This window comes from Nicotiana tomentosiformis, chromosome 1, assembly GCF_000390325.3.
Source record: "Nicotiana tomentosiformis chromosome 1, ASM39032v3, whole genome shotgun sequence".
Taxonomy (NCBI): Eukaryota; Viridiplantae; Streptophyta; class Magnoliopsida; order Solanales; family Solanaceae; genus Nicotiana; species Nicotiana tomentosiformis.
The window spans coordinates 5,959,254-5,974,783 of NC_090812.1; the positions used below are offsets into that span (position 1 = coordinate 5,959,254).

Genomic DNA, 15,530 nt, shown 5'->3' on the forward strand with positions numbered 1-15,530 from the left:
TTGGCGAGATAAGGGTTGCGGAACATTATCAAGGAGATTAAAGTCTTATATTCAGTTGGAAAAATCTATTACTATATAGCATTAAGGTGCAGACCTAGACGGCAAATGTTAGATCGATAACAATTATTACTGACATCCATATTCCTAGCATAATGAGGTCAATTTCATCTTTTCTATAGTTTTTCCATGCACTCTATCAATTGTACCTTGTAATATCTTTATATAAGATTGTTTTTTAGTAAATATTTAAGTCGTATGTTTCTAATTTTATGTAATTTTTTCATCATTTAGATTTTTTTATTTTTTTTTTGCAAAACAATATATTGCATGTTCACAGAAAATAGACACGCTAAATACTAATATTTCTCATGTACTATACATAAATAAGTTTATAATAAAAATATAATACTTATAAAAAACTACAAGAATATCGTTCAACTTGACTTGTAATTCCGCATTTGAATTGATAGCTATGTAGATCTTGAAGTCGTTTATTTTGGTGTTGCACTCTTTGTTAGTATTAACTATTAAGGATACTAATTAAAGGAGTAGTTTATTTCTTCTCTTCTTGTTAATTATTTTCTTTATGCTACGGCTTTATTTAGTTTATTTGTATTTACTATTTTTTCCATTATAAAGTGCATTAACAGAGAGTAAACAAGGCGAACGACATTTCGCTAAGGGCCTTCGTGTTTTTATTACACTAAGACTAGTTTTGTTAAGTTTAAAGAACCAAAAGGTTTTGTAATATTCGAAATTATAATTAAGGATGTATATATAACAAGTCAAACTGTCAAAGATAAGTAATTTGTACGCAATTCTCTCTTAAAGACTGATACGATCCGTTGATTGGCCTTAGTCATTCATATCTTAAAAAATCTTGAAAAAGGTGTTTGACAATTCTAAAGGATTTCAAAAAGAGGAATTTTAAGGTGGCTGTGAGAAGATTTAGGCATTGAATTGAAAGGGAATAAACACAAATGATCAATTCTAATTAAATTCAAGCCAAAAGTAGATATAGATATAGAATAAAAAGAGTTAAAATCAACCCAAACATCAAATTGTTTTGCATTGTTCACTTTATTTTAACTAATTGTTATTGTATTTTGCATTGAAAATTTTACATATAATGCAATATAGTCATAGAACAGCACAAGTTTATCGGATCCCTGTAGAGGTTGTGGCTTTGTGCAGTTGTGTTTTGACCTGTCCTTTTTCAACTGTGTGGACAAGGGAAAAGCTTTTAACCGGGAATTTGAAACTTTAGTAGGGAGAAATGCTTTTTCTATGCTGTGAAGGATGTTGTTCCTACAGGCCATGCTTGTGTTCTCTGGCAATGGCAATGGCAATGCAGATTTATGCCTCTCGCTTGCTTTATAGCTGCAATTTACTGTAACGATAAAGTCCTCGAAAAACTTCAATACACACTATTATTCTCAGTAAGTTTCCACAGCCCCAGCCTCTAGAGGCAGTTGCCAATTTGATCTCTCCCTGTGTTTAGCCAGTTTTTAGTGAGGTATAGTATTCTTTATTCATCAATTGTTCTCTTTTTCTGCTTAGGTTCTATTCTTTTCTTCCTTAACTGGTCCTAAATATGACCACTGTGGAAACACAAATCTGTTGAATTGATGTTAACCAAACCAAGTATTTATCTTAACCAAGACTGATCAAAGTTGACATGAATGATTACCATGTACATTGATCAACAAATGAAATTGTCAAATCTGTGATTTGGAATTGTACGCAATATTCTCAAAAAAGACTCCTGAGTTTTCTTGTGCTATAGAAAGCAATATATATATATATATACACTAGTTGTTAACAGTATTACCAAAGAAGGAATCAGCCCAGCAAATGTAACCAACTTTTCTTCTGCATTTATTCATTCTGGGCAAGAAATGTGGAAGAAAGTAAAAAAATGACTGAATTTTTTTGGACTTCTTTTTTGCTTTTTTTTTTTTTTGGTTCCTAACTATTTCCAAGCATCTGCTTTGCTGGTGTAGTTTTCCACATCCAGCTAAAATTCTAAATAACAGAGAGGGAGAGACATGTGGTTTTCTAATTTTGGACCTATGCATTTGTAGTTGATAAGACTCTTTTTACTCTGCCCAAACAGTTATCTTTAGGCCTACAATGAGGCAAATACATCAAGGGGCAAGAAGGGTTTTCCCTTTCAAGCCTGCAACAAAAACAGCAAATCACCAATCAATAATCAACCAAAAAGATTTTAAGTGCTCAAAACCTATGTTGCACGGACTCTCCAAAATGCTGTCGCAGCCGTGATAGATCCTCCAAAACTACATTGCTTTTGGAGGATCCGACACTACCCGGTGACATTTTCGGAGAGTCCGAATAATATAGCTCAAAAACAGATTTGAAGGGGAAATAAAAGAAAAAAAAGGAACGGAAGAAGATTTAACTCACTCATAATCTAGAAGAAAATAATGGAGAAAAATAGATATTTCAAGCTTGGCAAGGTCATTTCCTGGGCACAATCTGCTTCCTGCTCCAAAAGGAAGGAATGTTCCTGCCTTTGGTGTAAGTCCCTAAAGATTCAAAAGGCATAAATTTTTAAAGAAAGTATGATAGTTAAATCACGTTAAAACGCTCTTCTTTTCCGGAGGAATGGTAAAAAATTTATCGACACTCGGTGTTTAAGCCAAACCACATCACTTTACATAGTTGAGTATAAAATTGAGGTAAAGAAGTGTACTTTAAGTGATAACAACAACAACAGCAACAACAACAACCCAGTATAATCCCACTAGTGGGGTCTGGGGAGGGTAGTGTGTACGCAGACCTTACCCCTACCCTGGGGTAGAGAGGCTGTTTCCAATAGACCCTCGGCATCCTTCCCTCCAAGAACTCCCACCTTGCTCTTGGGGTGACTCGAACTCACAATCTCTTGGTTGGAAGTGGAGGGCGCTTACCATCAGAGCAACCCACCTTTAAGTGATAACAAATGTATGTAAAAGACACGCCATGAATTCATAAGATTGTTGTAAACACAAACACCGAGTGTGGATAAGTTTTTTCCCAAGAGGTGGTGGGATTTAGGTAAAGCAAAAGGTTTTTCAAACTTACATCCCATCTTGAAGGATTAAACTCCAATGGATCATTATAGATTTCAGGATCTAAATGAACAGACCTAAACCACACCAAGACTTTCCATCCTTTTGGAATGGTATAACCTGGAAAACAAGACAGTTAAGTTGTGTTAGCCATAAGCACATAACTTGGTTATAATTGAAAGAAAACATATCAGGAAATGATATATTATAACTAACCATTAATCATGAAATCTTTCTTTGCTTCCCTAAAGACTACAAAGGAGAAGGTAACCACACGAAGCGTTTCGTCGATCACCTATAAAGGAGCAACAAAATGGTTTCATTACATTAACAGATTGGCTTGAGAAATCAGAATTTATATCCAAGAATGTTAAAAGGAAAACACAAGAATTACCTTTGAAAGGTAGTCCATCTGCCTAATTTCCTTGAGTGTCACACCCTTTTGATCACATGGCCTATTTTTCACAATAGCCTCTTGCTCTGCCTGTTTTTGAATCCAAAATATGACTTCTTAAGAAACAGAGAACACTTCCAATGTGAAGATTGAAAAATGTTCCAAAAATGGAAACTTTTGGCTACCTTAGCTTTTTTGAAGATTTCAGGATGTTTCTGAAGAAAATAGGTAGCCCACATTGTAATATGACCAGAAGATTCATGACCAGCATTAAGATACATTACCAAAACATCAATAATCTCCTCATCATTCAATTTCCTTCCATTCTCATCCTCAACTTCTAATAGAATATCCATCATGTCTTTCTTCTCTCCTGGCCCTCTTTTTTCCCTCCTCTCCCTTCTATCATCCACGATCGATTGGAAGATTTCCACAAGCTTTTTACGCGCCTGAAATAGATTGTACAAAGCCTCTTTTAACAAATAAAGAGGATTTTTTGCGCAAAACATTTATCATTAAGAGACAATTTTGACAATGTGACAAAGTAAGGAATATTTTCTCGTATTAAAAAAGAAAAGGGCAGCCCGGTTTGTTCACGCAGGGTCTTGGGAAAGACCGCACCCTAAGGGGTGTGATGTAGACAGCCTACCCTAATGCAACCGAACTCGTGACCTATACATAGAAAAAGGGGTACCTTGAAAGCTTTATGATAAGCAAATCCTGGCAAGTTGATAGCCATAGCTCTAACCCCATAATTGAGAGTTGTGTATTCCCTTTCTAAGGCATCCATAACTTGTTCACTTCCAGAGCTAAGAAAAATGTGCATGATAATCCGAAAAGTAAGCCTTCTTAGCTGTGTTAAGAACTCAATTTGTCCCATGGTTGCCCATTTCTCCAAAGCTGATATTACATTTTCTTCAATATATTTTATGTACATTGACAACGCCTCGTGCCCGTTAACAGGTGCTGCAGTTAGTTTCCTTAACCATTTGTGTTCTTCATATGAAATGCCAATAAATGATTTTTTCCCAATGAGTTTCATTGTAGAAGTAGGCCAACCAGGCTTGAAGGCTTCATCATCAGTTAAAACTCTCCTGCAAGCTTCTGCTGTTGTAACAATAACACTTGGACTACCAAACATCAATGTCTTGTACATTCCTGTTCGTCCGAATCTACCATATATAATATATGGAAAAGTCAGCGACAGACACAGTCAGGAATTTTATCGAGGGGTGTCAAAAAGAAAATTGCTAGAAAGCCGCATTTGTGAATCACTTTTGTTATTAACTTCCGAACATTGATAGTTTAAAAATAATCTCACTTAAAAAGTAATAGGATTAGTAATTTTAAAAAAATTAATAGAATACCTGCTAAGATATATTAAAATATATTAAATCAAAAGAATACAAGAATCCTTTTTTCCTAGGTATTCAAAAAGTAAATGGCTTAGTGGGGGCAGGTAAGATGCACGTTGTTATCTTGTCAAGTTGTCTACCAAAGTAGTGGCAAATAACTAACGAATAGACTATACTTGTGAGATTGTTGTTCCAAAGATAAGATTTTAGTGTTTTTCAACAGGAAAAAGTAAGTGACAGTTTATTGAGAAATCGTATGTTCAAATAATTTTCTCTAATAGATACTATTTCTATTTCCAATCCCAGGGTGTCTATTACTGGAGTACTAAAACATGGAAATGTACAGTTATTCTTATCTCCTCGAGATCCAAATATTGGATATGTTTTACTACGATAAAAATAATGATCTAATAAAAGAGAACGTCAAAATATGTTCGACGGATATTCAAGATTCAATGGGTTGAAAAGTTTTGACATAATATAATAAGATTAATACCTTAATCAAACAAGTCTTTTCTTCTTCTGTTTTTTTATTTACTCACTTTTTTATTAAGTTCTAATAATGTATTTTTCTTTAAGGATAATACATAATTACTCCTCAAAAGCTTTCGAGCCCCTTCACTGGGAAACCCCTGCCCGTAACCCCCATTAACCTTTCCCTCACTTTCTCTCCTGATGTCGTCAACCACCAGAATAACAACTGACCACGCTTCAAATTTTTTTTTGAAAAAAAGAGTTTAATTAGAAAAATAAAGGAAACTTTTGAACTTAATCAACAAAATCCATATCACACTGGAAAAAAACAGCCCATTCCTAGATTCTCTCATTAACAAAATTAAATCAATTTATGAAGGAGAGGAATTCCACGGCTAGTTTCACTGCTAAATCGTTGCATCAGAGAAAAATGATTCGATTTCAGCAATATTCGTTTCATCTCTAAAATATGTAACCCAATAAGACCCACAACTATTTCGAATCGGAGCTCCGGCGACTTTGTTCTTCCTGAACGGTCTTTGGAAAACAAAATCGTGGGATTTCATCAGGGTTGCTCCGACGACTTTGTATTTTTTTTTATGGTTGAAGCTTTTTATGTTTTTTTTTAAAATCGATGTGGTGTAGATTGTAGCAATCAAAGTGATGGGGGTATGATTTAATGGCTGAATATGTGGAGTGCAACTTTTTTTTCTGTTGAAGAAAAATTCTGGTGGATTTGGTGGAGACGGAGGCAGCAAAGTGGCGGAGAAGCACCTGTTAGTAAAGAAGAAGGGAGAAGCGAAGAAAGAAAAGGAAAGAAGAGTAAAAAATTATACGTATTTAATAAAAAATCTTGCAAAAAATTAAAAAAATTAACTTTCTTTTTCTGATCCCATCACCCTCTTTAAGCAAGTGATACACACTCTCCAATAGACCCTTATGTATTAATGCGTATTCAATTTATGAGAACTCATTTGACTGGACACGAAATTTAAGAAAAGAAAAAAAATTTTTAAAGTGTGAATAAAATATATATATTTTGTGTGATTATAAATTATTGTATATAGATAAATTATTTTTAAATAGAGAAAAAAATACTTTTTTTTGACACATACTAAAAAAAATTGGTTCATATAAATTGAAAGGAAATATTTCTTTTCTTTAGTAGTACTACTACTTTACAGTTTTAACCAAACTTTAATTGTGAGGATTGGACAATTGTGAAAAGGGAAACGTAAGTTGATATAGGAAAAGGAGAGAAATTATAGAGAATGTCGTTTTGTTCTTGTAAGGCCAAAGAAAAGTGACAGGTAAAATGACAAAATGTTGTCTGCCTCTTTTCTCGATTTAATGAAAAACTTTGTGAGACATGCAATAGTTTTCTTTTTCCTCTTTTCTTCTTCTTTTGTTGGTTTCCCTTTGACTAATATCTCTCACTAGATGACATTAGAAATGAGGGAAATGGTTTTTACCATTTAGAATTACAGAAAATGGACAACTTGCAAAACCGCCGAGCAAATTTCCACTAAGTTGCTTATACAAAAGGCAACCTTTTTTTTCAAGATTATACTTGGCTAATTTTCAAAATTTTCTAGCAAACCAATGCTACAAGCTTCAATAATATGAATTCATTAGATATCTGACATTTTAAAAAATTCTATAAAGAATGAAAAAATAAATAGAAATAATCTTTTAATGATTCAGATTTAAGACTTCTGAATTTATGACTGGAATTTCCCTTGGTCAAGACTCAAGAGAAGAAAAAAAGGTTTTGTTATTCCTATCATGTAATAGGTACCGCTAGTAGCGGTGATTACGTAACAACAAATTTAAAATTTAGACGTAGATTTTGAAATGTACATCTTGTACTAGTTTTAAGTTTTAACCACATATTAATATGTACGGTTCGATTCCTAAATACTGATGAGAGAGAGAGAGAGAGAGAGATGACCTGGAAACAAAGGAAGAGATGAAAGAATCAGGATTGCTGGACTTGAAAGCTCTGAGGAAGGACCACATAGTACCAATGAAAGGCCAACCTAAATCACCTGGTGGCAATGATAACCTCTTCTTGTCACTCAACTTTAATTTTTCAAAGTACCAAACATTTACACTTCCAAGTACCCATTTCAACCCCAAAATCACACACAATATGCTCACAATCAATCCAATTAAAGCCATTGTAATAGCTTGGAGTACTACTTAAAGCTTATATAATTTGATGACTAATGATGAAAGAGAACTATAATGGAGTTTACTTTTTTCTTTATTCCTTTTCAAAGGCTGAAAAAGGAGGAGGAGGAGGAGGAGGTGGAGGTTGAGAGAAAAGAAAGAATTAGTGTGAGATTCAAAGACATATGTTGGTCCTATGTTGCATTACTGATGTCTATATCTATATATATATAAGTGTGACAATGGGGAATTCTAACATTACAAAAGGACTTTTGGGATTTAACTTTTTCGTAATTTCTTTTAATGAGAGTCAAAAAGTATGTCGTTTAAATGCCATAAGAATTCTTAAAATGGAAACTCATACGAAAATTTATAAAATATGTATTAATTTGGAGTTCCATCTTTTTACCGCTTACAACAGGATTGGTTTAAAAGAATATGAACGGAAATATGGTAAAAAAGAAGATTAGTACGTTTTACGAAGACATAATTAACTAAAATAAAAATTATGCTTTTTTTAACTGTTTAAACTTTTACATAAAGTGATCGATCGTACAATTTAACATGGGAAAAAATATTTAATTAAACAAGTGACAATGAAGTAATAATTAATTGATATAATTTATAAAAGAAAATAATCTATGCACATTAATAGTCATTTTTCCGATTGGGTGAAAAAAAATTATGAACACAAATTTACGATATACAGTTTATATTCGTACGATCAATATATAGAAGATGACAAATGGAAGTGTTTGGATGACTTTCTTGCCGGCCTATTTTCTACTTTGTGTTGTCGTCTTGTCATTAGCTTGCTCTACTTTCCATCTTCTTTTTTTATTTTTTATTTTATGAGTTTGCCACTTGAATGAGATATCTTACCGCAAATTAAATGTATCTCAATGGTCTCATACAGTACGAATTGAATTAATTGAACCAATAAATTACGAATATTATATGATCATAAACTAAAAAAGAATTTTACCTTGCCAACTTTGGCTACATCATACTGTTGTCCTTGTGTATATGATCATAAACTAAAAAAGAATTTTACCTTGCCAACTTTGGCTACATCATACTGTTGTCCTTGTGGGTCATGTAACTTTTGGTTCAAATAATTAAATTTATATAAATGAGGGTTAATCTTAGCTAATAATAATATCCCTAAGATGAAATTCTTAAAAGAGCTCAAACACTGTGCAGATATAATCGTACAATGGCGATAACATGCAATAAATATTCCAGAAATCAAAGACAATAATGTAGCATTCAAAATATATGAATAGCAATAAATGACATTTAAATAAATATAATGAATGAGTCACCCAAGAAAGGATGAAATAAGTGAATATTCTTTCGATGAATGATGGACAATCCCTTGAATATTTGAGTTATTCTCGGATCTAGTGGAAAAGTATAGACAAGAATCTCAGTGAAAAAATAATGTTTGTATCTTAGCAATGAGAACTGATTCTCTTTCTCAAGTCAAAATGTATTTTTACAAATGAATACCACCTCCCCCCTATCACTGTGTCTTTTTCTATTTATAGGCAACATGCTCCTAAGAAACCCTAATAGTACAAGTGTAGAGAATATCTACTACATATTCTCTTTAACATCCTATCTTGAAACTAGTCGTTACAACTATGTCAAAGGTACTCGACCTCGGCCTCGACCCTTGTTGACGCCTAGACTTCGGCCCTTGTTGACTCCTCGACCACAAACTTTGCTGCTTCTTGGGCCATTTCGACAAACGACGACTTAAAAACTCTTCCCTTGTTACTATCTTGGCTTAAATATTCTAAAGATAGATTTGACCTATACAGTTAGTCCCTCCGCTTATCGAGGCTGATTTCAGGCAGATTCGATTAGCGGATCTTGTTCTTTATGGTCGAAACAATCGAGTAAACTACACAGGTCGTGGTGGTTGCGGCGAACTGGCAGCGTGGCGCTACGTGGGCAGCACATTTCAAACGCTTCGATTTTCCAGGGCGATTTGCTGGGATTATGTTGCCCATGAGTTAGGATGACGTCATGCGTCATTATGACGCATATTCCCGATGCGTTGCTTCACTTCATGTGTGACCTCTGATTAAACCTGCCGCTTTGGTTCTAGCGCCAGTAATGATGAGCTGTTTTCGGTTCTGGTGCCAGGACCTTTATAAATAGAGGTATTTGGATGCGATTTAGAGGTTTAAGTTTTCTGCTGTTTCGAAATCCCATATTTTTCTCTTGCTTTCTTCTTCCTGCGAACTTTTCTTCTCTGTTCCAATGATTTGTTTTATTCTTAACTCTTCCTTGTTTGATACCTATCTTTCCTACATTAAACTATGTCTAACATATCTACTGAGTCTATTGAGGGAAGTCATGTGGCCCCCTTGGCAATGGTGTTTCCCTCCCATGAGGAGAGTGTTCATGTCACCGTTGAGAATGGAACCTTCTCGTCGGTGGAAGAGATAATTCCACGCAACTCTGAGTCCAGATCCGATTTCACCAAATCACCTGATGTTGAACCTAGAGCCTTTCGGTCAGTGATGATGGTGAAGGAATGGGAAGAGCTTAAGGCTAAGTTTGGCCTTCCCAATCACATTGAGTTAATCCAGTTGGGTGGGATACAGTGCAGATCCACCGTCCTGGGTATTACGCCTTCTACGCCTACCCCTTCTAAGTCGGCTATTCCCTTCCTCTCCTACCGTTGGTCAAGGAGTTATGTCGTTATTACGGCGTTTGCCCAACTCAGATCGCACCATACGTTTATAAGCTTACAAAAATGCTTACCAAATTTGCCGAACTAGCCGAGGTCGAGTTGACACTTCGGCACTTCATACATCTGTTCGCCCCTAGCTTTTATAGGGGAACGATGTTAAATCTTCGCCACCGAGGGGGCAAGTGCTTGGTGGTGAAGATGGACGATAAATCCAACCGTCAATTCTGGTTCAACTTCTTTTTGGTCAGAACCGAGGACGTGATGGCCAATGTCGACGGCTTTCCTAAGGCTTGGAATTATTCCCGTAAGAATCTAATTCCCCTGCTTGTAGGTATCTGGTTTTTCTTCTATGCTTGGTCGTGGGTTTTGACCACTTGTCTTCTTTTCATGCAGCCAAAACCTCGCCTCTTCCTTTGGTCGCTCAAATTTCTGACTGGGTCGATCAGCTCCTCCCTCATATCGTAGAGATTCGTGAATGGCCAAGTTTTTTCAAGAAGTTTGGGCCTTCTCTCCCTTCTACTAGTAAGTTCCTTTTACCATCGGTGTCTAAGCTTCATTTGTTTGTTTCCGTTTGCTGATCTTTCCCTTTCCTTGTGTTTTCGTAGATTCAGCCAGGGGATCTTCGAGGAGGTCATGAGCTCCTGCACCCTCGTTTCGGAAGAGGAAAGCTACTACGTCCTCGACTCTCGCCCCTTCTTCGACTGCAACTGATCCTACTTTTGTCCCGGTGCTTCCTAATGCTGCGTCCAAATCTGTCCATCATTCGGCCGTGGAGACTTTGGCTTCTCCCTTATATGCCCTCATAGACGATGGTGATGAACCTTTGCCTAGTGATGGAGATTTGATGCCTCGTAAGAGGAGGGGCGGGAGAGAGGTCGACGGCATCCGATGTAGGAGACTGTGGTTTTGTCCTTCGAGAGACGGCCACAGAGCATATCGGGGAGAGACCAGAGGCTAGTCCCGTGGCCATTTGTTTGGAGAATATAGATATACGACATGTGAAGGACGTGGTCGAAGGCATGGTGAGCAGTGACGGCCTTGTTCTTCCAAGAAGCGAAGAGGCCTCGTCTTCTAGGGTTGCGACAGACGTACCTTCTTCGACTGATGATAGACGAAAGGCTGTTTCTTAGGAGGATGTTAGATCCGATTCCGACATGGATGTAGACAAGTTGAGGATGATCGACGAGGGGCTTACTCAGCTTGAAGTGAGTTTGGAGGCGGGTTCAATGACTATTACGATCCCGATGGACCGTAATCTTCTCGTGGATACTAAGAAGATAATCCCCTCTCTTTTTCCCTCTTAGTTCCGAAGTTGAGGGGTACGACCCTCAAGACTATGAATGACAGCGACATGTCAAATAACATTGCCGGCCTCGCCCTTTGAGTAAGTACATTTATTATATGTTATTTTCCTTAAGTTTTGTCCTTTCGTAGGCCCTAACTTCATTCGTTTTGTAGACGGTCATCTTGGAGATTGAGAGTGCTCGTAGGCAGAAGAGGCGTAAAGACATCTATGTGAAGTTGAAGGACAAGTACTTCAGAGTCCTTGAGAAGTACCGAGAGCTTCAGTGTCGGCTTTGTGAAGGCGGCGATATGCACCGATTGAAAAAGGACTTGAAGGCCAGGGACGAGGAGCTGGTGCGGATGGTGGGGAAGTGCAGCGTCCTGGAGGGGACGTTAAGGAGCAAAGAGGAAGAGCTTGAGCTTATCAAGGGGGTCAAAGACCAATGCAGTGATCTCCGAGCTCAGGTAGTCATGTTGCACGGCCAGCTCGAGGAATGTCAATTTAGGGCGGAGGCTCTTAGTGGCGAGTTCACTGAGAAGCAAGAGGAGCTAGAGAAGGCGGAGTCTGCGCGGTCAGAGTCGTTGAGGAAGGCAGAGTCCCTTGAGGTGGTGATTCGGACTCTCCGTTCCATGCAAGAAAATGATTTAACGATGGCAAGGCTCAAAGAAGAGTGGCTCAATGAAAGGATTGGGAAGTTGGAGAAAGAGACTTCTGATCTCCACGATCGAGTTGCTGCTCTTGAGGCCGAGAAGGCCCAATTACTAGCACAACCCTCCTCTTCCCATACTTCAGATTTTCCTAATGTTCATCTAGAGTTATATGAGGAGTGGATTAATGACGAGGCCCAGATAGATGTCTTTCGATATTTGCATACAGTGGGATCCGTTTCTGAGGCTGCCCTCGAAGATGTTCGTGTTAAGGCTCGTGAAGCTCTAGTCGCTTGTGGGTATGATCCCACTACGCCTGAGGCCGGTGAGGATGAGGGGGACGAGGGTGTAGACCTCGAGGAGAGTTCCTGGTATGATGCCACATATCCTGAGGGTGAAGGTGGCGATGGCGGGGGTCTTGATGGTCAGGGTGGCGACGCTGTTGAGGGCCAAGTTGGCGAGGATGTTGAAGGCCGTAATGGTGGTGACCAATAGTTTTCTCTTTTGATTTTTCGTGTATCTTTTGTCGGCGTCTTCATAAGCCTATTGTAAAAAGTTTTAAGTATATAAAATATCAAAGTTGTTTCTTGTGTCTTCTTCTCTTCCTATGGTTTATTTTCTGTACTTGTGTATATTTTTGTTTCTTTGTTGGGATGTGGCCGAGGGCCTATAGGTATTTGTTCGAGCGAGATCGAACATTATCTTTCCTTAAATTGCGGCTGAGGGGCGGTAGGTGTTTCTTCGAGCTTAGTCAAACCTAACCTTTCGTTAAATTGCGACTGAGGGTCGGTAGGTGTTCGTTTGATCGTAATCAAACATAGCCTTTCATTAGATCGAGGTCGAGGGCCAGTAGGTGTTTGTTCAAGCTGGGTCGAACATAACCTTTCGTTAAATTGCGGCCAAGGACCGATATGTGTTTGTTCGAGCTTGGTCGAACATAACTTTTCATTAAATTGCGGTCGAGGGCCGGTTAGAGGTGTTTAACGGGCGGGCTGGGACGGGCTGCACACAAAAAAACCAGCCCGTCCGTTTAACGTTTCGGGCTGTTAGCGGGCTGAATTAGTGGGCTGTTAGCGGGTTGTACTTTTTCGGGTTTTTTTTGGTCCGTCCAGGTTCGGTCTTAGCGGGCTGGACCGGGCCGGGCTATTTTTTTTTAAAGTAAATTTTATTTTTCTTATTCAATGTTATTGATACTTAAGTGTTTGCAAACTTTTAAGGCTTAGAATTAAACTTTGAAGTTTAATGTTTTAAATTTAAAATTTGAATTTTAAAATTTTAAAATTAAAATTTGAAAGTAATTGAAGTATGTTTGTGTGTGTGTAAATATAAAAGGTGAAAATTGTAATTTATCAAATATTAGCGGTGTGGAGGCTATTTTCTTAAGGGGTAGGCCGAAATGGCCATTTCTGCAAAAAAGGGCCGTTGGCCAACGGTCATTTTTGAATTTGACCGTTGGCAACGGTCCAGAAAATAAAAAACAAAAAAAAAATTATAACGGATACCGGGTTGAACTGGGATGTAGCCCGTTAAAAACTCGTTAACGGGTTAGCGGGCTTAGCGGGTTCGGTGCACTGGTATCAAAAAATTGTTCGTTTGAAACCCACTTCCCGCCCAACCCGTCCCAGCCCACCTCCAATGCTACAGTACCGGGATGACCCGGGCTGAACCGGGTTGTAAACGGGTCAGCCCAACCCGATTAACAAGTATAGGGCCGGTAGGCGTTTGTTCGAGCTTGGTCGAACATAACCTTTCGTTAAATCGGGCCGAGGGTTAGTAGGTGTTTGTTCGAGCGGGGTCGAACGTAACCTTTTGTTAAATCGCGACCGAGGTCCGATAGGTGTTTGCTCGAGCTTAGTTGAACATAACCTTTTTGTTAAATCGTGACCGAAGGTCGATAGGTATTTGTTCGAGCTGGGTCGAACATAATCTTTCGTTGAATCGTGGTCGAGGGCCAGTAGGTGTTTGTTCGATCGTAATCGAACATAACCTTAACATGAAAAAGGCGTGTTGATAAGCGTAAGTTTCTTATTGCTTTGACATTGTTGCTTTGGTTACATACTTGGAGAAATTTACAGATTTTTGGGCGTTGGCTGGCGTTCCAGTCCCAGTCCCAGTCCCAGTCTATCTAGTCCCTTCATTGGTTGACCTGGAGAGTATTGATAGGTCGAGCAATGAAATAGTAACAATGACCCTACCTTCTTGTACTTCTATTCGAAGCATTCCCTTCGTCGCCTCGTTAAAAACCTCCTTGAGAAAACCCAAATGGGACAAAACTCAAGTGAGGGAAAAAAGAGTATGACTTGGGGGATATTCTAGTTGTTTGGTAGTAGCTTTCCTTCCATTGTCTCTAGTTGGAATGAACCCTTGTTCGCTTTGGCTATGATTTTGTACGGACTATCCCAGTTTGTTCCCAGCTTGCCTTCTCGGGGATCTTTGCTCGCTAGAGTTTTGGCTTTCAATACGTAGTCCCCGACTTTAAGCGGCCGGACCTTTGCTTTTTTGTTGTAATAACGTTCTGTTTGTTGTTTTTGGGCGGCCATTCTTATGTAGGCCATGTCTCTTCATTCGTCAATTTTGTCGAGTTCCTGCCTTTTGCTCTCTTCGTTACTCGTGCCGCTTTCATAGAAGTACCTTAGGCTGGGTTCTCCGACCTCGATCGGTATTACTGCCTTAGTCCAAAAACCAAAGAGTAGGACATCTCTCATGTGCTCGTCTTCGGAGTAGTTCGATAGGCCCATAATACTTCTGATAGCATTTCCGGCCACAGTCCCCTGGCATCTTCGAGCTTTTTATTCATGATATTTAGTATAGACTTATTGGAAGATTCTTCTTGTCCGTTACCCTCTGGATGGTATGGGGTTGAGAGTATCCTCTTGATATGCATTTCTCAAAGAATTCGGCGATTTTCTTTCCTGTGAACTGGGGTCCGTTGTCATAGCTGATTTCCGTGGGTAGGTCGAATCGACATATGATGTTTCTCCATATAAAGGTGATTACCTCTTGTTCCCATATTTGGGCGAATGCTCCTGCTTCCACCCATTTAGAGAAATAGTTAGTTAAAATCAAAAGGAATCGTACATTACCTCGCTGCTATGAGGGGGCCCACGATGTCTATTCCCCATTTAATGAACGGCCAAGGGGAGGTGACCGAGTGGAGGTGTTTGCTTGCTTGGTGAATCATTTGGGCGTACTTTTGGCACAATTTGAATTTCTTCACGAAGTCTGCGACATCCTTTTTCATGGTGGGCCACTAGTATCTCGCCCGTATGAGGCATCTGACCAGTGCTCGATTGCCGGAGTGAGCTCCAAAATGTCTTTCTTGGACTTATTCGAGGACGCGCTGGGTTTGGTTCGAGCCCAAGCACTTCGCCAGAGGGGCACTGTAAGTCCTCTTGTACAGGTCGCTATGAAGGAGATCGTATCTG

The 15,530-nt window shown here is 38.5% G+C and overlaps 1 protein-coding gene across 1 annotated transcript; it reads right to left on the reverse strand.

Moving 5' to 3' along the window:
- Positions 1 to 1,855: 1,855 nt before the first annotated feature.
- On the reverse strand, positions 1,856 to 7,660 carry LOC104087090 (ent-kaurenoic acid oxidase 1-like). The gene is made up of 8 exons (XM_009591489.3): positions 7,246 to 7,660; positions 4,160 to 4,637; positions 3,651 to 3,914; positions 3,466 to 3,555; positions 3,288 to 3,366; positions 3,085 to 3,191; positions 2,425 to 2,546; positions 1,856 to 2,179 (listed from the first exon to the last, which is right to left on the reverse strand). The coding sequence occupies exons 1-8, from the start codon at positions 7,473 to 7,475 to the stop codon at positions 2,071 to 2,073; spliced, it is 1,479 nt and encodes a 492-aa protein (XP_009589784.1). The 5' UTR covers positions 7,476 to 7,660; the 3' UTR covers positions 1,856 to 2,070.
- Between the last annotated feature and the right edge of the window lie 7,870 nt (positions 7,661 to 15,530).